The sequence below is a fragment of the Acinonyx jubatus genome, chromosome E4 (genome assembly GCF_027475565.1).
Source record: "Acinonyx jubatus isolate Ajub_Pintada_27869175 chromosome E4, VMU_Ajub_asm_v1.0, whole genome shotgun sequence".
NCBI lineage: Eukaryota > Metazoa > Chordata > Mammalia > Carnivora > Felidae > Acinonyx > Acinonyx jubatus.
Genome location: NC_069395.1, coordinates 60,421,395 through 60,439,646, shown reverse-complemented (window position 1 = coordinate 60,439,646; position 18,252 = coordinate 60,421,395). Strand labels below are relative to the sequence as shown.

At 36.4% G+C, this 18,252-nt stretch overlaps 2 protein-coding genes across 2 annotated transcripts in view; one reads left to right on the top strand and one right to left on the bottom strand.

Moving 5' to 3' along the window:
- OPN3 (opsin 3) overlaps nt 1-2,436 on the top strand; it is a 43,753-nt gene extending 41,317 nt beyond the window's left edge. The window contains exon 4 of the mRNA XM_015072871.3: nt 270-2,436. Coding sequence (XP_014928357.2) covers nt 270-533 — 264 coding nt within the window. The 3' untranslated portion in view covers nt 534-2,436. The remainder of the gene's footprint in view (nt 1-269) is intronic.
- Nucleotides 2,265-18,252, bottom strand: part of KMO (kynurenine 3-monooxygenase) — a 56,765-nt gene continuing 40,777 nt past the window's right edge. The window contains 7 exon segments of the mRNA XM_027046323.2: nt 2,265-3,110; nt 3,113-3,244; nt 4,563-4,622; nt 4,712-4,813; nt 12,988-13,070; nt 15,074-15,131; nt 17,052-17,199. Coding sequence (XP_026902124.1) covers nt 3,042-3,110; nt 3,113-3,244; nt 4,563-4,622; nt 4,712-4,813; nt 12,988-13,070; nt 15,074-15,131; nt 17,052-17,199 — 652 coding nt within the window. The 3' untranslated portion in view covers nt 2,265-3,041.

Here is an 18,252-nt window from a genome sequence, read left to right as displayed (position 1 = left end):
TGGACTTAGTTGCCCTCATAGAAGGTGCATGAAACTCGAATCCATAGAGGTTATAATAGTCCTATATGATTTTGTTAATGAGAATTATAATAAATAGAAAACATAAGACTCCAGGTTTATTTAGGTACATCTGAGCATTGCCACCTAACCCCATACACACATAAGCTAACAAATAAAAAAGAACAACCAAAATTAAACTCAACTAATTTTATTGAATGTTAATCCAGATTAAGGGCCTTAATATTCAACTTTATTTTCTCCCTGCCCAGTTTCGAAGATCCCTTCTGCAACTGCTATGTTTCCGACTGCTGAGATGCCAGAGGCCTGCTAAGGACCTACCAACCAATGGGAGTGAAATGCAGATCAGACCCATTGTGATGTCACAAAAAGATGGGGACAGGCCAAAGAAAAAAGTGACTTTTAATTCTTCTTCCATCATTTTTATCATCACCAGTGATGAATCACTGTCAGTTGAAGACAGTGACAAAACCAGTGTGTCAAAAGTTGATGTAATCCAAGTCCGTCCTTTATAGGAAGGAATAGTGGTAATGAAAGACAAGGCCTTGTATTGAAAACCACTTTTAGGCTTCCATTATAAGGACTGTTTTGGAATCCTCATTCTATGTTAATATTGTTGGAGAGGAAAAATTTTCCTCTGCCCTACAAGATTCTTCTGGCTGGTCTAGGAATTAAATTAACATCAGACAGATTAACAGGAGAAAAAGAAGTTTAATTCTGTGTGCAAGGAGGCCAAGTAATAAAATTGAGACCCAAAGAAATGAGCAAGGCATGCAGCTTTCATACGTTTTAGACAAAGAAACATAAATCTATAAGGAATTGTCAGGGCAAAGAAACTTATGTTTGGGAGCTTCAGTTAGCAGAGTTCTAAACAGAATTTGGGCTGGGGTAGTAATTTAGTAAAAGTAACAAGGTTTGCTTATGTAGACTTCTTCAGCCCTGAATTCTCTGTCTCTGATGATACAGATGTCCCTCTAACCTTCTGGTGCAGGGAGGTATCTTTCGCGTGAGAGATTTCCTGCTTTCAGGGGAACAAAGGAAGGTCAGAGCATCTTTTATACACTTGCTGTTTCTTAATAACTTGAATTCAAAGTAATCATTATGCGATTGTGGCATATTTTGGGGCAGCCTACCCTAGGGCCCCACAATATCAACAGAACTTTTGTGGCCCAGCAGGAAGTATGAATTGCCCATATGCTTTCTGGCCACTGGAAACAACTGAGCAAGACAAATTGTTTTAATTCAATGGGTGCTTTCCACAATGAAAAACCACTTATGGCACAAGATGGGCATCTGGCACCATCAACTTCTAACATGTTGGAAATTTTCATTTTGAATATATTTTTTTAAATGACACTATTTTCCAAGGCACATAGATGTTTTTCTCAAAAATACTTAGCTGTATTTACAGCTCAAAGATAGCTGTAAAAATAACTTTGTATCATACACATGTGAAATCACTAGGAAATCTCGAATCTTCTGTAGTGTTGGATCCTAATCACTGTCACATCCTATGTTTGACCAATCAAATTTATCAGAGTCAATTCTAGGGTGACAAAGAAATTCAGCGCCCTGGCTTCCTCCAAAACAAAAGACTTGCCATATATGCAGTATGATAAAGATGAGTTTCAGATGAATATGCTGCTAAGCAAGCTCTCGAAGGGTTATTAAAAAGCACACAGCAAAGATGGTGAATTTCAAGCTAATCATAGCATCTAGGAAATCATACATTATCAGAGGGTGTACATGAAGAAGGATGTGTTGATGGCAGATAGGTATCTCCATCTGTTTCATTTCAAACGTAACTTGGCCAGATTATCCTCTCTTTTTAACAACTTGCCACAATTTTGCCAAGAGTTTTGGGTTTAGGAAAGAAGTTCCAAGCAAAAAATGAAACCTAATTTGAAGGGGGTGAAAGTAAGTGTAAAACAGTACTCATAAAGTGTATTATTTAATCTCTTTTGCTCTTCAATCAGTCTACTGGACAATCAATGCTCAGTGTTAGTAAAGAGGCCATTTCCCCATAAGTCATTGTTTAGACTTAACATGGATTATTAGAACTCAAAGATTTCTTTGACAATGTAAAACAGAAACTGAATCATTTTATTGTATTGCCTAGTTTTTATTTCTTAGATGACTATCCCACTTAGTGGAGCATCTACATAAATAATCATGTTTGAAAGACTTCTAAGTAATTCAGTTGGCCTACTGAAGAAGGAAAAACCAAAGAAAATGTTTTCACTAAATGAAATTTTCAAAATCAAGTTTGTTGCTGGTTCTGCCATAGCAAGTTAGTAAACTGCTTCCGGGAGTCTTAAATGGAATAATTTCTATGAAAACTGTCTTCCCTTATTTCCTTTCCACTCTGTTGTATATATTATTTAATTTGTAAATAAAACTCTTCTTAGTCTTCACTTAGTATGGCATTAATGGCCCTTTTTTCAATCTTCAAAAGGTAATACTGGCCTTTGAAGATTGTGAAGTAAAATTTGTTCATTTTGTAACTCTCTAGAGTGCCCCAAATTCCTCATTTACATTTCTAGTTTTAGTACGTGAATCTGAGTTCTGTGTTGGAGAAGTTCCATCCAGGGGATCAAAAATGAACTTAACATGTTTGCCAAATTGTAATTTTTAGTCCTAGATGTTGAGTCAATCTTATCATGACCTTCTTTATGTCCTTTAAAGAAAGGATGTGATCTGTCTTCCTCAAGGCCTCTGGTGTTTTACTTTTGGAGAAGTGAAAGAGATCTTAGTCATTGCATTTTTATATTTAGAATGACCACACCTATGTGTAGTGTTGTAGGAAAACTGCCTTTTGCAACTTTAACTGGTGGTTTGGGTTTTTTTTTTTCTTTTTTTTTTTCAATAATTTCAACGAACACAGAGAAATTCTATACTGAATTTCATTGTAAGCTGGCATATATCTTGCACTAGTGAATTAAATATGATGATAGAAACATGGTTTTGATCCTTAGTTTTGGTTATAAAGAAATTAAACTATTTGCTACTTCAGAACCTTTATGTCACCTGCTAATGACATCGGGAATTTCTTTTAGTGACTCCATGGAGTTTGCAGGAAAACAGGTCCTGTTTTCTGGAAGTAAGTGAGCCAGTCCCATGGTCTTCTGACATAGTGCAGGGGTCTCAGTGACATGGAGCACATAAGTAGGTAGGTGCTACCGACGGCTATCAGTGTTCCAAAGAAAAAGAGTCCTTTATTTATCACCTGTAAAAACAGCAAGAAGTCTCATTTCATTTGTCCAGAGATTAAAATCTTAAAAGACTTCCTTCTTAACCAAGGAGTATACAATTTCTTCTTTATTCTTTAACCTGAAACAGCAATTTAATTGAATGACCACTAGGTCAAGGCCTACAATGACCAGTAAGGTCTAGAATTTGGAGCTTTCCTCCTATCTCTGTCCTTTCTCCATTCCCAGAAATAACTGTGTCCATGTGTTCTGTATAAAGAGTTCTTTGCAGTCTCCCTGTGTATAGCCATGAAAAAAAAACCCACATAGTTTAGAAAAAAAGAGTTATGAGTGCTATTTTAGAAGAGTACTGTGCTGAAGCCACAAATGAGTCACTGCTCAGAACCTGCACAAAGTCGCCATGAGAATTGACTTGGCACTAAGTTTCCTGCATTCTCATTGGCGTCACTGTCTTTCTCCTAGTAGTCTTTTGGCTCCTTGAGGGCAGGGATCCTATTTTATTCATCTTTGTAAGAATAAATCTAGATTTCTTCCAATCAAGGCTCCACACAGCAAAGCAATCTTTCTAAAATCCACACCTGAATCTATTAGCCTCCATTGGTCTCCCTGCTTCCCTCAATATAATATTCAAAATCCTTGAGGTCCTTCTTACCATCCCAGCTGCATCTCTGGCCATTCTCACACCTGTGGGCTGCCTTCCAGCCCCATGGATCCCCACCCACCCTGGCCACTCCCATTCTTCTCCAGGGCAGCTCTGCCTCTCCACCAGTCTTCACCAGCTTCTGAGCTACATGAGGAGAGGGGCTGTTGCTTATTCATCACCATGCTCAGCTCTGTCTCTACATGTTAAATAAAATCATTTGTTGAATGAATAAAGTTGTTAGATTTCCAAATCTGAAGATCAGAATTCTGAATGTCTATTTAGTGACATCTCTGGGTCAACTTCCCAAAATAAACTATGGCATTACACTGAAATTAGATTGTGTTTTATAAGTGATTCAATTCTGTCCAATTTTAGAAATTAAATCCATAAGAGTATTTCAGAAGCAAGAGCCAATTTGCTAAATAAAAGTAGTCATGTTGCTAAAATAAAGGAAGAAGTTTAGAAATAGTAGCATCTGTTTCTTTTTTGAATTTCTTCCCTTCAGAAGCATTCCCTCACTCTCTCTCTCTCCCTCTTTCTCTTTCTCTTTTTGTAATTTTGTTCATTAGGCACTTTTCCCTCTGTGTACCCAGGACAGTTTTTATTTGGAAGCATTTAGTGTCTATCACATCATTTCTGTATTTGCCTGAAGAATCATAACCATACCACTATGAACTTCAATTTATTCTGACCTTTTTCTGCCAATGCCAGCGCAGCACTGCCTCATGGTATCTTATTCTGGAGAAGGCAACCTATAAGGAAGTTTAAAAAGTATTCTTGTGATTCTTTAATGGATAAACAGAAGAATAAAATGAGGAGATGTCTTAAATCCAGAACTTACCATGGTATAGAGAGGGATAAAGGTAGATGGCATAATAGCATGAAGAAATCTCTCCATGGTTTTTTGGAAGATGAACCACCTCGAGTTGACATGTGCTCGCATCTGCAATAATGTAAGAGTCTTAAAGAATATCTCAAATGAATAGCCTTTATTTATTTACTACAACTTATTATTATACTTCATTCCTATTCACTGCAAATCTGGACACGAAGTAGTCAAATTCTTATTTCCTTAACAGTTATTTCCAATCCTTTTCAGTAAAAGTATAAGACATTACCTTGAAAAGGTTGAGCAATTGCACAAAACATGTTATAGAACTCTATTTTGCTCAGGGGGCAATATGGGAACTCTATTTCAGCAAAAATCTTGTTCAGTCAGATCTGGGGATAGTCTGTGGGACCAAAGATTTGACTAATTGTCATTGTTTCCTGATTAATTTGTAATCTTCTTCATGGAAAGAAGAGATCCTTGAAGGTATGTCTTTCTTGACTTACTCCATATTCAGAACAAATATTCTGTTGTAGCTGTCTCATTTTTAAGGACACAAGAAGATTATATATATATAGATATATATATGTATATATACATATATATATGTATATATACATATACATACAATGGAATACTACTTGGCAGTGAAAAAGAATGAAATCTTGCCAATTGCAACAATGTGGATGGAACTAGAGTGTCTTATGCTAAGCAAAATGAGTCAGTCAGAAAAAGACAGATATCATATGATTTCACTCATGTGGAATTTGAAAAACACAACAGATAAGCATAGGGGAAGGGAAGAAAAAGTGAGATAATTTTTTTTGTTATTTTTTATTGTTCATTTGTTATTAATCATAAGCTCTGTTTATAAGTGATGCCCTTATTTCAGGAAATAAATACCTGTAAGATTCAAAAAATAAAGAAAGACATAAGCAAGTTACAACAGTGAAGATTTTTGGTATCTTATAGAACTTCCTTCACCACGTATGTAATAATTCTGCTCAAACTAAAGTCCACTTTATTTTTATCTCTCTTCAGGAAAGAAGGAAAACAGCTACACTCTTTTCTTTAAATTTATCCTGAAATTTTTTTCATTTAATCATTTAAAAAGTGTAACCATAAGTATTTTTTGTGAGCTTTTCATGTGACTGGCTCAAAATGTAATTGTGTTTTTTCTTCTGAGTGTTAATCTTCTGACCATGAATATCTTTAACATATACGTATTTTTTTTCAGTGCATAAGGCCCCAAAGAATATTTAAAGCTACTCTAAACTTGCGACTTATAATGTTAAGAATGGTAAGGTCATTTACTATCTCTTCATTCCTCCAAATATGTTAATACATTAATACATATGAAAATTATATCTTCATTAAAATAGCATATTACTAGCTCTACCAAATGTTTAAGGTTTAAGCCTGTGAATTTATCAGTGATTGAAACCAGATAATTTTTCATCTTTGTTACCTCCTAAATGTCCCTAAAATGTAGATGGAGGTGATGTGTGTGGGTCATTGTCACTGTCTACTATCACAATCCATGCATGTGTAGGGAATGCTCTGTGTGTATGTGTGTGTGTGTGTGTGTGTGTGTGTGTGTCTGTGTGTTTTCTTTTTGTTCTCATTCAGCATGTATGCAATGGGGTTGGGGCAAAGAAAAATTAAAGGACATTTGTGACTTCTGGGGAAGATGGCAGAGTAGCAGTTCCTAGGCTGAACTGGTCCTATGGATATACCCAGATAACAACCACATCAGTGTAAAAACCCCAGAAAATTAACTGAAGACTGGCAGAACAGACTCTCCACGGTAGAGAAGAGGTCACATCAAAGAATGTAAGAAGGGCAGAGACACAGCCAGAAGCCAAACTGACCCACAGGACTATCTGCAGGAGGGAGGGACACTGCTGGCACAGAGAGGGTAGAGGAGGAGACCCTACACCAGCCACCCCAGGCATCCCCATAACATTTGGATTTGAAAACCAGAGGGGCCTATCTTGGAGAGTTCTTACAGTCAGTGGGGCTTAATGCTTGGAACCTCAAAAATCAGAGGGCTTTACTGGGGGAGAGCAAGAGGGTGAATGGAAACTGAGTCCCCACCCTTAAAGATATAGTATAACAAACATCCCCACTGAGATACAACACGGCATAGAAGCAACAGTTTGCAAAATACCTGGGAAATATGTGAAGATTTATTTCGTAATCTCAGAGCATATGCTGGAGGGACAGGTATCCTTGGGAGACTTCTTCAAGAAAAAAAGAGCTGATGCATGCCATTTCCCTCCCCTGTCCCCTAGCCTCAACACATGGACACCTGGTGAAACCAAGGCAGCACCAACATTCTCCACCTACCTTGCTAAGAGCACATCCACTCCCACATTCTCCGGTAGACCCGCCCCCTCCAACACACCTTTGGCAGGAGTCCTTCCAAATCAGTGCCAAAGCCTGGCAGTGGCAAGCAGCCCAATGGGCCAACTCCGCTCCAAAATGACTCCTGCCTTGGGAGAGAGGAATATAACCACACATACCAGTCCAACTGCAGCCCTAGCAGTGGGCTGGGAGCAGACATCTGATCTGACTACAAGCCCTGCCCATCAAAAATAGCTTCTCAGGGGACAAACAGGGAGAGAGCCCTGCAGTTTGATGGTACCACACCTCTGGCCAACACCTGTTCTGACTCAACTCAAGCCCAAGGTAACCCCAGACTGGCCCACTAACAACACAGTGACAAAACTCTGCTCACAACAGGCAAAGAGAGCCATTGCAGATGACAGGACTGAAGGCAAATATGGCTCAGCCACAACAGGCTACAGGCAACCAACATAGGAGACACCCTGAAGTATCAGGTGCCAGTGAACCAGGGACATTGTACTGCAGGGCACTATAGGACCTCTTCTTCAAAAGGTCACTACTTTCAAGCACAGGAGATGTAGCTGACTTTCCTAACACACAGAAACAGGCACAGGGAGTGAGATAAAGTGAGAAGACAGAGGAATAAGTCCCAAATAAAAGAACAGGACAAAATCAGACTAAGAGACCTAAATTAAATGAAGATAAACAATATGCCTAATAGATATTTTAAAGTAATAATCATAAAGATACTCACTGGACCTAAGAAAAGACTGGAGGACCTCAGTGAAACCCTCAACAAATAGACAGAAAACATAAAAAAGAACCAATCAGAGATGAAGAAGTCAATAGCTGAAATTAAAAATCCACTAGAGGGAATAAACTAAGGGAACTCAGTGACACCATTAAGCACAATAATATTTGTATTATAGGGATCCCAGAAGGACAAGAGAGAGAAAAGGGGGCAGAAAATTTATTTGAATAATAGCTGAAAACTTCCCAAATCTTGGAAAGAAAATGGATATCAAGATCCAGAAGGCACAGAGAGCACCCCAAAAATAAGTTTCAAACCAAGACACATAGTAACTAAATAGCAAATAGTGATAAAGAGAGAATTTTAAAAGCAGCAAGAGTGAAGAAAATGGTTACATACAAGGGAAACCCCAGAAGGCTATGAGCTGACTTTTCAGCAGAAACTTTGCAAGCCAGAAGGGAATGGCATGATATATTCACAGTGCTGAAAGAAAAAACTTCCAGCAAAGAATACACTATTCAACAAGGCTATTATTCAGAATATAAGGAAAGATAATGAATTTCCCCGACAAACAAAAGTTAAAGGAATTAATGACATTAAACCAGCCCTACAAGGAATGTTAAAAGGGATTCTCTGAGTGAAAAGAGAAAGACCATAAGCAAGAGTAAGAAAAGTAGAAAGCACAAAAGCAGTAAAAATAAGTAAATGTATAGAAATCAGTCAAGGGATCCACAAAATAAAAGGATGTAAAGTGTGATACCATATACTTAAAATGTGGGGTAGGGGGAGAAGATTGAAAATTAGTGCTTTTAGAATGGGCTCAAATTTAGGAGACAATCAACTTAATATAGACTTATATGCAGATTTAATATAGACTTAATATAAAATATATGCATACTTTGTTATGTATAAGCCACAGATGAAAAGCCAGTAATAGATATGCAAAAATAAAGACAAAAGAATCCAATTATATTACTAACAAAAGCTAGGAGACCATGAGTTAAGAGAGCAAAAGAAGGAACAGAAAAGAACTACAAAACAACCATAAAACAAACAACAAAATGACAATAAATACATACCTATTAATAATTACTTTGAATGTAAATGTATTAAATGCTCCAATTAAAAGACATAGGGTATAGAATGGATAAAAAAGCAAGACTCACGCATATGCTGTCTATAAGAGACCCATTTCAGACCTAAAGACACATGCAGATTGAAAGTAAAGTGATGGAAAAGCATTTACCATGCAGATGGAACTGAAAAGAAAGCCAGGGTAGCAATATTTATTCAGGACAAAATAGACTTGAAAACAAAGACTGTAACAAGAGACAAAGAAGAACATTACATAATGATAAAGGTAACAATCCAAAAAGAAGATAAAGTAATTGTAAATGTTTATGCACCAACATGGGAGTATCCAAATATATAAAGAATCTAATATAAGCATAAAAAAAGTAATCAGTAGGAATACAGTAATAGTAGCGAGCTTTAACATCCAACTTACATCAATGGATAGATGATCCAAACAGAAAATTAACAAGGGATGGCTTTGAATGACATATTAGACAAGATGGAGCTAACAGATGTATTCAGAACACCCATCCAAAAACAGTAGAATACACGTTCCTTTCAAGTGCACATGGAAAATTCCCCATATTACATCACACATTAAACTACAAAACAAGTCTCAACAAGTCCAAAATGATCGAAGTCATATACCATTCATCTTTTCTGACCACGGTGTTATGAAACTAGAAATCAACCACACGAAAAAAATCTCGAAAGAACATAAATACATAGAAGTTAAATAACATGCTACTAAATAATGAATGAGTCAACCAAGGAATCAAAGACGGAATAATAAATGCATAGAGACAAATGAAAATGAAAACACAATGGTCCCCAAATTTTTTTGATGCAGAAAGGCTGTTCTAAGAGGGAGATTTATAGCAGTACAGGCCTACCTCTAGAAGCAAGAAAAATCTCAAACAACTTAACCTTACACCTAAAAGAAATGGAAAAAGAACAAACAAAAGTGGAAGGAAGAAAATAATAAAGGTGAGAGCAGAAAAAATAAGAATTAAAAAAATAGAACAGATGAAACCAGGAGCTAATTTTTTGAAAAGAGAAACAAAATTGATAAATCTTTAACGAGACTCATAAAAAGAGAGAGAGAATGGACTCAAATAAACAAAGCCAGAGATGAAAGAGGAGAGATAACAACGGACACCACAGAAAGACAAAGAATTGTCTATAGACAAAGAAAATATGAAAAATTAGATGTCAAAAAATTGGACAACCTAGAAGAAGTGGTAAATTCCTAGAAACATATAACATCCCAAAACTGAATCAGAAAGAAATAGAAAATTTGAACATAACAATTACCAATAATGAAATTGAATCAAAAATTAAAAAAAAAAAACTCCCAACAAACAAAAGACCGGGACCAGACAGCTTCATAGGCAACTTCTACCAAACATTTAAAGAAGATTTAATACCTGTTCTTCTCAAAAAATTCCAAAAAATATAAGAGGAAGGAATGTTTTCAAGTTCATTCTATGAGGCCAGCATTACCCTCGTACCAAAACCAGATAAAGACTCCACTAAAAAAAGAGAACTATAGGCCTATGTTCTTGATGAACATAGATGTGAAAATCCTCAACAAAATACTTGCAAACTGAATCCAACAGTACATTAAAAAATCCTTCATCAAAATCAAATGGGATATATTCTTTGGTTGCAAGGGTGGCTTAATATCACAAATCAATCAACGTGATACATCATATCAACAAGGGAAAAGATAAAAGCCATATAATCATTTCCATAGATGCAGAAAAAAGCATTTGACAAAGTATATCTGTTCATGATAAAAACCATCAACAAAGTAGGTATAAAAGTAACATTCCTCAACATAATTAGGGCCGTATATGAAAAATCCAAGTCAATGGTGAAAAACTGAGAGCTTTTCCCCTAAGATCAGGAGCAAGACAAGGATGTCCTTTCATTAAACATAGTACTCTTATCACTTTCATTAAACATAGTACTGGAAGTCCTTAGCTACAGCATCAGATAAGAAAAAGAAATAAAAGGCATCCAAATTGGTAAGGAAGAAGTAAACCTTTCACTAAGTGCAGATGACTTTATACTATATATAAAAAACTCTGAAGACTTCACCAAAAAACTACTAGAACTGATAAATGAATTTGGTCAGGTTGCATGATACAAAATTAATATATAGAAATCCATTGAATTTCTATACACTAATAATGAAGTAGAAGAAAGAGAAAGTTAGAAAACATTCCCACTTACAATTTCACCAAAAATCATAAAATACCCAGAAATAAACTTAACCAAGGAGGTGAAACACCTATACCCTGAAAAGTATAAACATTGATGAAAGAAACTGAAGACGACATTAACAAATGGAAAGATATTCCATGCTCATGGATTGGAAGAACAAAGATTGTTAAAATGTCCATACTACCCCAATTAATCTACACATTTAATGCAGTACCTATCAAAATACCAACAGCATTTTCCACATAACTAGAACAAACAATCTTAAAATTTTTATGGAACCACAAAAGACCCCAAATAGCCAAAACAATCTTGAAAAAGAAGAATAAAACTGGATGTATCACAATCCAAGATTTCAAGATATAATTCAAAGCTATAGTAATGAAACCAGTATGGCACTGACACAAAAATAGACACATAGATCAATGGAACAGAATGGGAAGCTCAAAACTAAATCCACAATTATATGGCCAATTTACCTTTGACAAAGGAGTCAAGAATACACAAAGGGGAAAAAACAGTCTCTTCAACAAATGGTGTTGGGAAAACTGCTCAACTGTCTTCAAAAGAAGTAAACTGGACCACTTTCTTACACCATACACAGAAATAAACTCAAAATGGATTAAAGAGCTAAATGTGAGACCTGAAACCATTAAACTCCTAGAAGAGAGCACAGGCAGTAATTTCTCTGACATTGGCCTTAGCAACATTTTTCTAGATAGGTCTTCTGAGGTAAAGGAAACAAAAGCAAAAATAAACTATTGAGACTACATCAAAATGAAAAGCTTCTGCACAGCAAAGGAAACAATCAATAAAACTAAAAGACAACTTACTGAATGGGAGAAAATATTTGCAATATTTGACATATTTGATAAAGGGTTAGTATCCAAAATATAAGAATATATACCTCAACACCAAAAAATAAATAAATAAATAAATAAATAAATAAATAATCCAATTAAAAATGGGCAGAAGACATGAATAGACATTTCTCCAAAGAAGACATGCAGATGGCTAACAGACACATGAAAAGATGCTCAATATCACTCATCATCAGGAAAATGCAAAGCAAAACCACAATGAGATATCACTTCACACCTGTCAGAATGGCTAAAATCAAAAACACAGAAACAACAAGTGTTGACAAGGATGTGGAGAAAAAAGTACCATCATGCACTGTTGGTGGGAATGCAAACTGGTGCAGCCACTGTGGAAGACTGTACGAAGGTTTTTCAAAAAATTAAAAATTGAATTACCATATGAATGAATAATTCTACTACTGGGATTGTCCAAGAATATGAAAACACTAATTCAAAAAGATATATGTGCCCTTATGTTTATTGAAGCATCATTTACAATAGCCAAATTATGGAAGCAGCCCAAGTGTCCATCAACTGATGAATGAATAAAGAAGAGGTGGTATCTATATACTATGGAATATTACTCAGCCATAAAAAAGAATGAAATCTTGCCGTTTGCAAAGACATGGATTGGGCTAGGCAGTATTATGCTAAGTGAAATAAGTCAGTCAGAGAAAGACAAACACCATATGATGTCACTCATATGTGGAATTTAAGCAACAAAACAAAGAAAAAAGGAGACAAAAAACATACTCTTAACTACAGACAACAAACAGATGGTTACCAGAGGGGAGGTGGGGGGGGGATGGGTGAAATAGGTGAAGGGCATTAAGAGTGCACTTAACATGATGAGATCATTCACTGATATTCTAACAAATAGTCTTTTCTTTTAAAAAAATTTAAAAATTTAATTCTAGTATAATTAACATACAGTGTTACATTAGTCTCAGGTATACAATACAGTGATTCAACAATTCTATGTATAAGAGTACACTTAACATGGAATGGAGCCCAACCTCCTCACTCACCTCTATGTAATTGTACATGGACAGGTCTGAGATTGCATGGTCGTCTGGAATTCTCAATCTTGAATATTCAGGAAGACACACACCTAGGAGCCAAGTTGAATAATACATCCAACCAATTTGAAATACATTCAACCAAGTTGAATAATACATTTATTCCACTATCGTCTGTAAGAATGTGCTGGCCTCTACACCGATCAAATTAAATGGTGTGTACTCTACCACTGTTCTCTCTAATCTTTTAGAACATTGGATGATCAGGCTGAATGACCAATAATCTATGAATACTGAATAGTAACACATTCATAGTAATAGGCATTACCTATTGTGATTAAATAAAACTTACGATGAAGTTAACATAATATATTTGTTGGTTACCAAATCATTATTTTTTTTATTTTAAGAATGGACAGCAGTTCATAGAAATGACTGTCAGTGACCACCCCAGACCTGCTTAGAATCTGCTACTCTCCTTTTTGTCCTTTCTTGCTACCCCATGCACATTTGTTTCATTGTGCCTAAGCGACCTTATCAGCTAACCATCAGCTCCATCATTTTTCTGTGATCTCCCGGAGGAGGCCTCCTATTTTCCTCATGTCTGAAATCTTAACGTGGTAAATGGTAAATACTGAATAAATATTTGATAAATTAATGACTAACTAATATAACTCCCACATGGCCAATCAACGCTAGCTATTAAGGATGCCATTTCAAAAGTCAGAGAACTTGGTTGCCAGTCCCAGCTATATCACTTGTAGCTATATGACTTAGGGCAAGTCACTTCACCATCTCTAAGCTTAAATTTGTAAGAAAGGAACAAGAATAGTACCCTTGCCCCATGTTTTCCATGGAGACCATATGAGAAAATGGATTAAAAAACATAGCAAAATACCCAACACATATGAAATGTCCAGTAATGCTAGTTATGAGTATCATTGTCATAATCAGTACTGTTTGATTGTTGTTATGCAGTAACCAAAACCAGTGTTGACAGTATGTTCTGATATAGGAACCCTCCATCCCATCAGCCCTATCATATGCAGACCAATCACACCAGGGCTGATAAGGGAGGTAAGAAAATAAATGCCTCTGGATCCAGAACATCTGAGCAAGATGACTGAACAAGGAAGGCAGAAAACTGGAAGAACTTTACCCTGGACCCTCTAGTGTCTTCAGATCCAGACACCAGTGCCCAAGGACTTCCCATAACACCATAGCAAATATTTACTGTGAACTCATTTTGTGCCAGGATTTTATTTTTAAAGCTTTACACAAATCATTTTATTTCATCTTCACATCTCTCTGAAGTTGGTATTATTGTCCCCACTTTACAGATGGAAAAAAAAAAAAAAGAAAACCCGAGACTTTAAAAAGCTGGAATGACTTTCCAAAGGTCTCACAGCTAATAAGTTGGAAAGTCAGGACAGAAATCTGGAGGTAGGTTTAAAGCCAGTTCTCTGGATCTATCCCTTACCTGAAACAGGTTTAAATTCGGAGGCAGCCTTTGAGACCATGTGATTCTGAGATGCAGTAAAAGTTATCCAGGTCTCAGGCTATTGTTTGTAACTTCTTTTACAGATGAAATGGTGTACATTTAATTTAATTTCAACATTACATATAAAAATTTTAGACATCAGTCTCTGTCACATCAATATATTTGGTGGAATCAGCTTTAACCAAAGGCAAATAGAAGTAGAAGCTGCCATTTTGATAAGGCAACATGCAAGAAAGTGCTGGAACTCCTAAAAGTGTTTCTGGGGCATGCTGTAAAAGGTGCAGGTTCGGGTCTCCTCATGGAAAGGGAGAACAAGGAGCATATCTTGGCCAAATGTTGGTCTTGGGAGCTTTTATGTTGTTTGTGGGGATCACTGCACAGGCCTCCATGTACAGACCTTAAAAGAAACCGTTTCCCTGTTTCTCTGGGTGTTCCTTGTCTGGACATGGGCAACAGTGGCATAGGCTGGTAATAGAAAAATTATAATCCTGAACAGGAAATATGTATCAAGGGTTTGTGATCATCCAGGGTGAAAAATAGGTCCACAATTAATCGATAGGGCTAGTCCATGTCCATTTGAAAAATTTTACTTACTAAGGTCATTATTGAATTTATCCATTAACTCATCAAATACTAGGCAGTCTTCAAAGCCCTGAAATAAGAAAAAATGGAAAAAGATCATCTGGAAATAATGAAAGCTTCTGAGCAATTAGAACAGACTTTCCATCAGTGACTATAATTCATAGGATGTTTACCTTCAACCTGCACACAACAGCTCCTTAGTCACACTTGGCATTAAATTACAATTATAAAAGACCATCAACTTCATGCTTGATGGATTGTCTTTGCCTGGTGCATATTGATTACAATGATTTGGAATTTGACCAAAATTTTAAATTACTCATGTAATTTTGAAGGATTCCATTGCTTCTTTAAGAAGCAAGAATAATTATATTGCTCTACCATGAATATTCGAGTCACATTTAAACTAATCAGGTCTTTAAGACTCACATTTAGAGCAATTAATGACAGGATAGAACCCACCTATTAATTTAGTTCCCTTAAGCCAAGATTAAAGTAAACTTCCAATGTCAAGAAGTCCAGAAAATTAACCCTAATAAGGTTGTACGCTAAACGAAGTGGAGAGAAGAAAATAAAAAGATAGATTTCCTGCTTTCTAGGAATTCAAATGATAGTTTTACTGACAATATAAAAATATGTAAATATTAAAAAAATTTCACGTCAATTATAGAAATTACATCTGAAGCAAATAAAGATACTTATCAGCTATATAGACTATTAATGCTGCAGGAATTTAGAGATGTAAAATTTCATATAGGCTGAAATAATAACACTTTTACATTTTTTACTTAATTCATTTATTCCACAAGAATCTCTATGATATAGGCACTATTGAAAACCAAATTTTACAGACAAGAAAGTAGTTAAGTTAGTTGTGCAAGAATATAGTGCAATAAATCCTGGAGACAGGATTTGAATTGGGCCTCATACTGCCGGAGCCTGGGCCCTTATCCAGCTTACTAAAATTGGTATGTTCTTATGTTTTTATAAAACAAAATGTTTGCCACTACTTTGTGGAAAACTATAATTGATTAGATTTATAGCCTACTTATACTTGAAATATATCTCAATCACCGAAACAATAGAAGACTGTGATTATAAAGCTATAGTTATCAAACACACATACACAAAATAATTGTCTGTCTAGATAATCATTTTAGGATTCCTTGAAATTAATGTTTAATACTTGAGCACTATTTCTTTCCTGAAATATTTTTTAGAAACTTCCATGAAAGCAATAGTATTCAACATCAAATCTGTTTCATAGTTTTATTTGTTTAAATTTTTTATATGTTTATTTATGTATTTGAGAGAGAGAGAGGAGAAAGAAAGCGCATGCAAAAGTGGGGAGAGGCACAGAAGAAGAGAACAAGACAGAGAGGGAGAGAAAGAGAGAGAGAGAGAGAGAGAGGGAGAGGGAATCTCAAGTAGGCTCCTCGATTTCAGCATAGAGCCTGATGCGGGCCTCAAACTCACAAAATGTGAGATCATGATCTGAGATGAAATCAAGAGTTGGATGCTTAATTGGCTGAGCCACTCAGGAATCCCTCGTAGTTTTATTCAACTCTGTCAAATGCATTTTCCTTTCATTTGGAAAGAAAAAGTGGAGAAAACAAAAGACAGTTTGGGCTCTTTTCTTTTTTGAACCTAACATTTATATACTTAGGCATAATCTCTAGAAAAAAAATTTTCAATTAAGTCTTGAATTGCTGACAGGCGAGTTCTCAAATTTCAAGCTATCAATACATTTTCTAACTGCATAGAAACCATGTTAAGCTTTATGCTCTTTCCTGCATGAAATTACTGGATCAAGCAATCCAAGGCTTGACTATAGTTAGTGATCAATCTAAACCGTTGGCAGGATTGTGGAATTGATTGTTTTGTCAGAGATTAGGTGAGGATAGTCACAGACATGGTTCTTAGCTAAGATTTTTCAGTTGAGACTGACCCAGGAAAATGTCAGAGACTTACTTTGGGAGAAAGGACTTACTGCATTCATTCCTTGTCCAAAAAAGGGCACTATGGCATGAGCCGCGTCCCCCATCAGCACACAGTGTGATTTAATGTGAAAAGAAGAACACTTCACGGATATCATGGGTTGGGCCGGCAACAGAAAGAAATCTTGTACTAGGGCTTGCCTTAAGAGGAAAACAATCAGAACATAACCATTATGTTAGATTGGGTATTAAACCCTGCGTAATTCTTTCAGATGGACTGACGTCATTACCGTTGCATTTTATTGGGAAACACACAAAAAAATGCCAGGAAGAACACAAGAAATGGAGAAACCGACGTTTCTCCTAGTTCCTGAAATCTCATTGTTCCATTTACCTGTTTTGTTTGCAACGATCTTAATCACATACAAAAAGAATAGGTTTGACTGCATTTTAATAATTTGAAATATGTGTGTGTTATGTGCCATGAGATTTTATTATCATGTGTCCAGGTCATGCAATTTGTCAACTATTCTGGTGTGTTTTAGTTTTTTCTGGAAAAATTAAGATGTTGTGCATCTGACTAAACCACATGAACCAAAACCAAGATTAAAATGAAGTGCTAATTTATGTGTACTTGGAAGCGGACAATTGATATCCAGCTAGGTTTTGTGGCAGCTCTAAGTAGAAAAACAGCTCCTACCCTCAAGGGTTTTAAGTCTGTTTGGAGAGGAAGAAACAACCAGGAAACATAGGGACTAAAGTTGCAGCATGTGGAGATTTCTCTTCAACATCAGAGGAGGGATCAGAGAACACCAAATCTGTAGCTAAGGATGAAAACTGACAGTTTTAAACAGACTTGCTCTGGGCTGGTAGTGGGTCATCCCTTTTACATAGTGCATGTCATTGTCATGACTGCCCCGAAGGGTAGATATCCTGATGCCCGTTTTAAAGATAAGAAATCTGAGGCTTGGGAGTAAGGGGCAGAAGCAGCATTAAATCTTGCTTTCTGCACCATTGTGCTGCCTCCACGAAAACATCGCTGGAGGCAGAGAATGGACTGGATTCAAGGGAGGGACAGGGGGAGCAGAATGAGACCAAATGACATGCCGGTGGGGTGGGTGGCGCTGACAGGGGCCAGAGGGGCCATGGGTCATAAACCAGACAGGTAACAAGCTGGCTACCGGTCGGGCAGCTCTGTATGAGCCAGGTCCTGTGCCAAATGATTTATAGGCATGAACTCCTCCAGTCCTCATC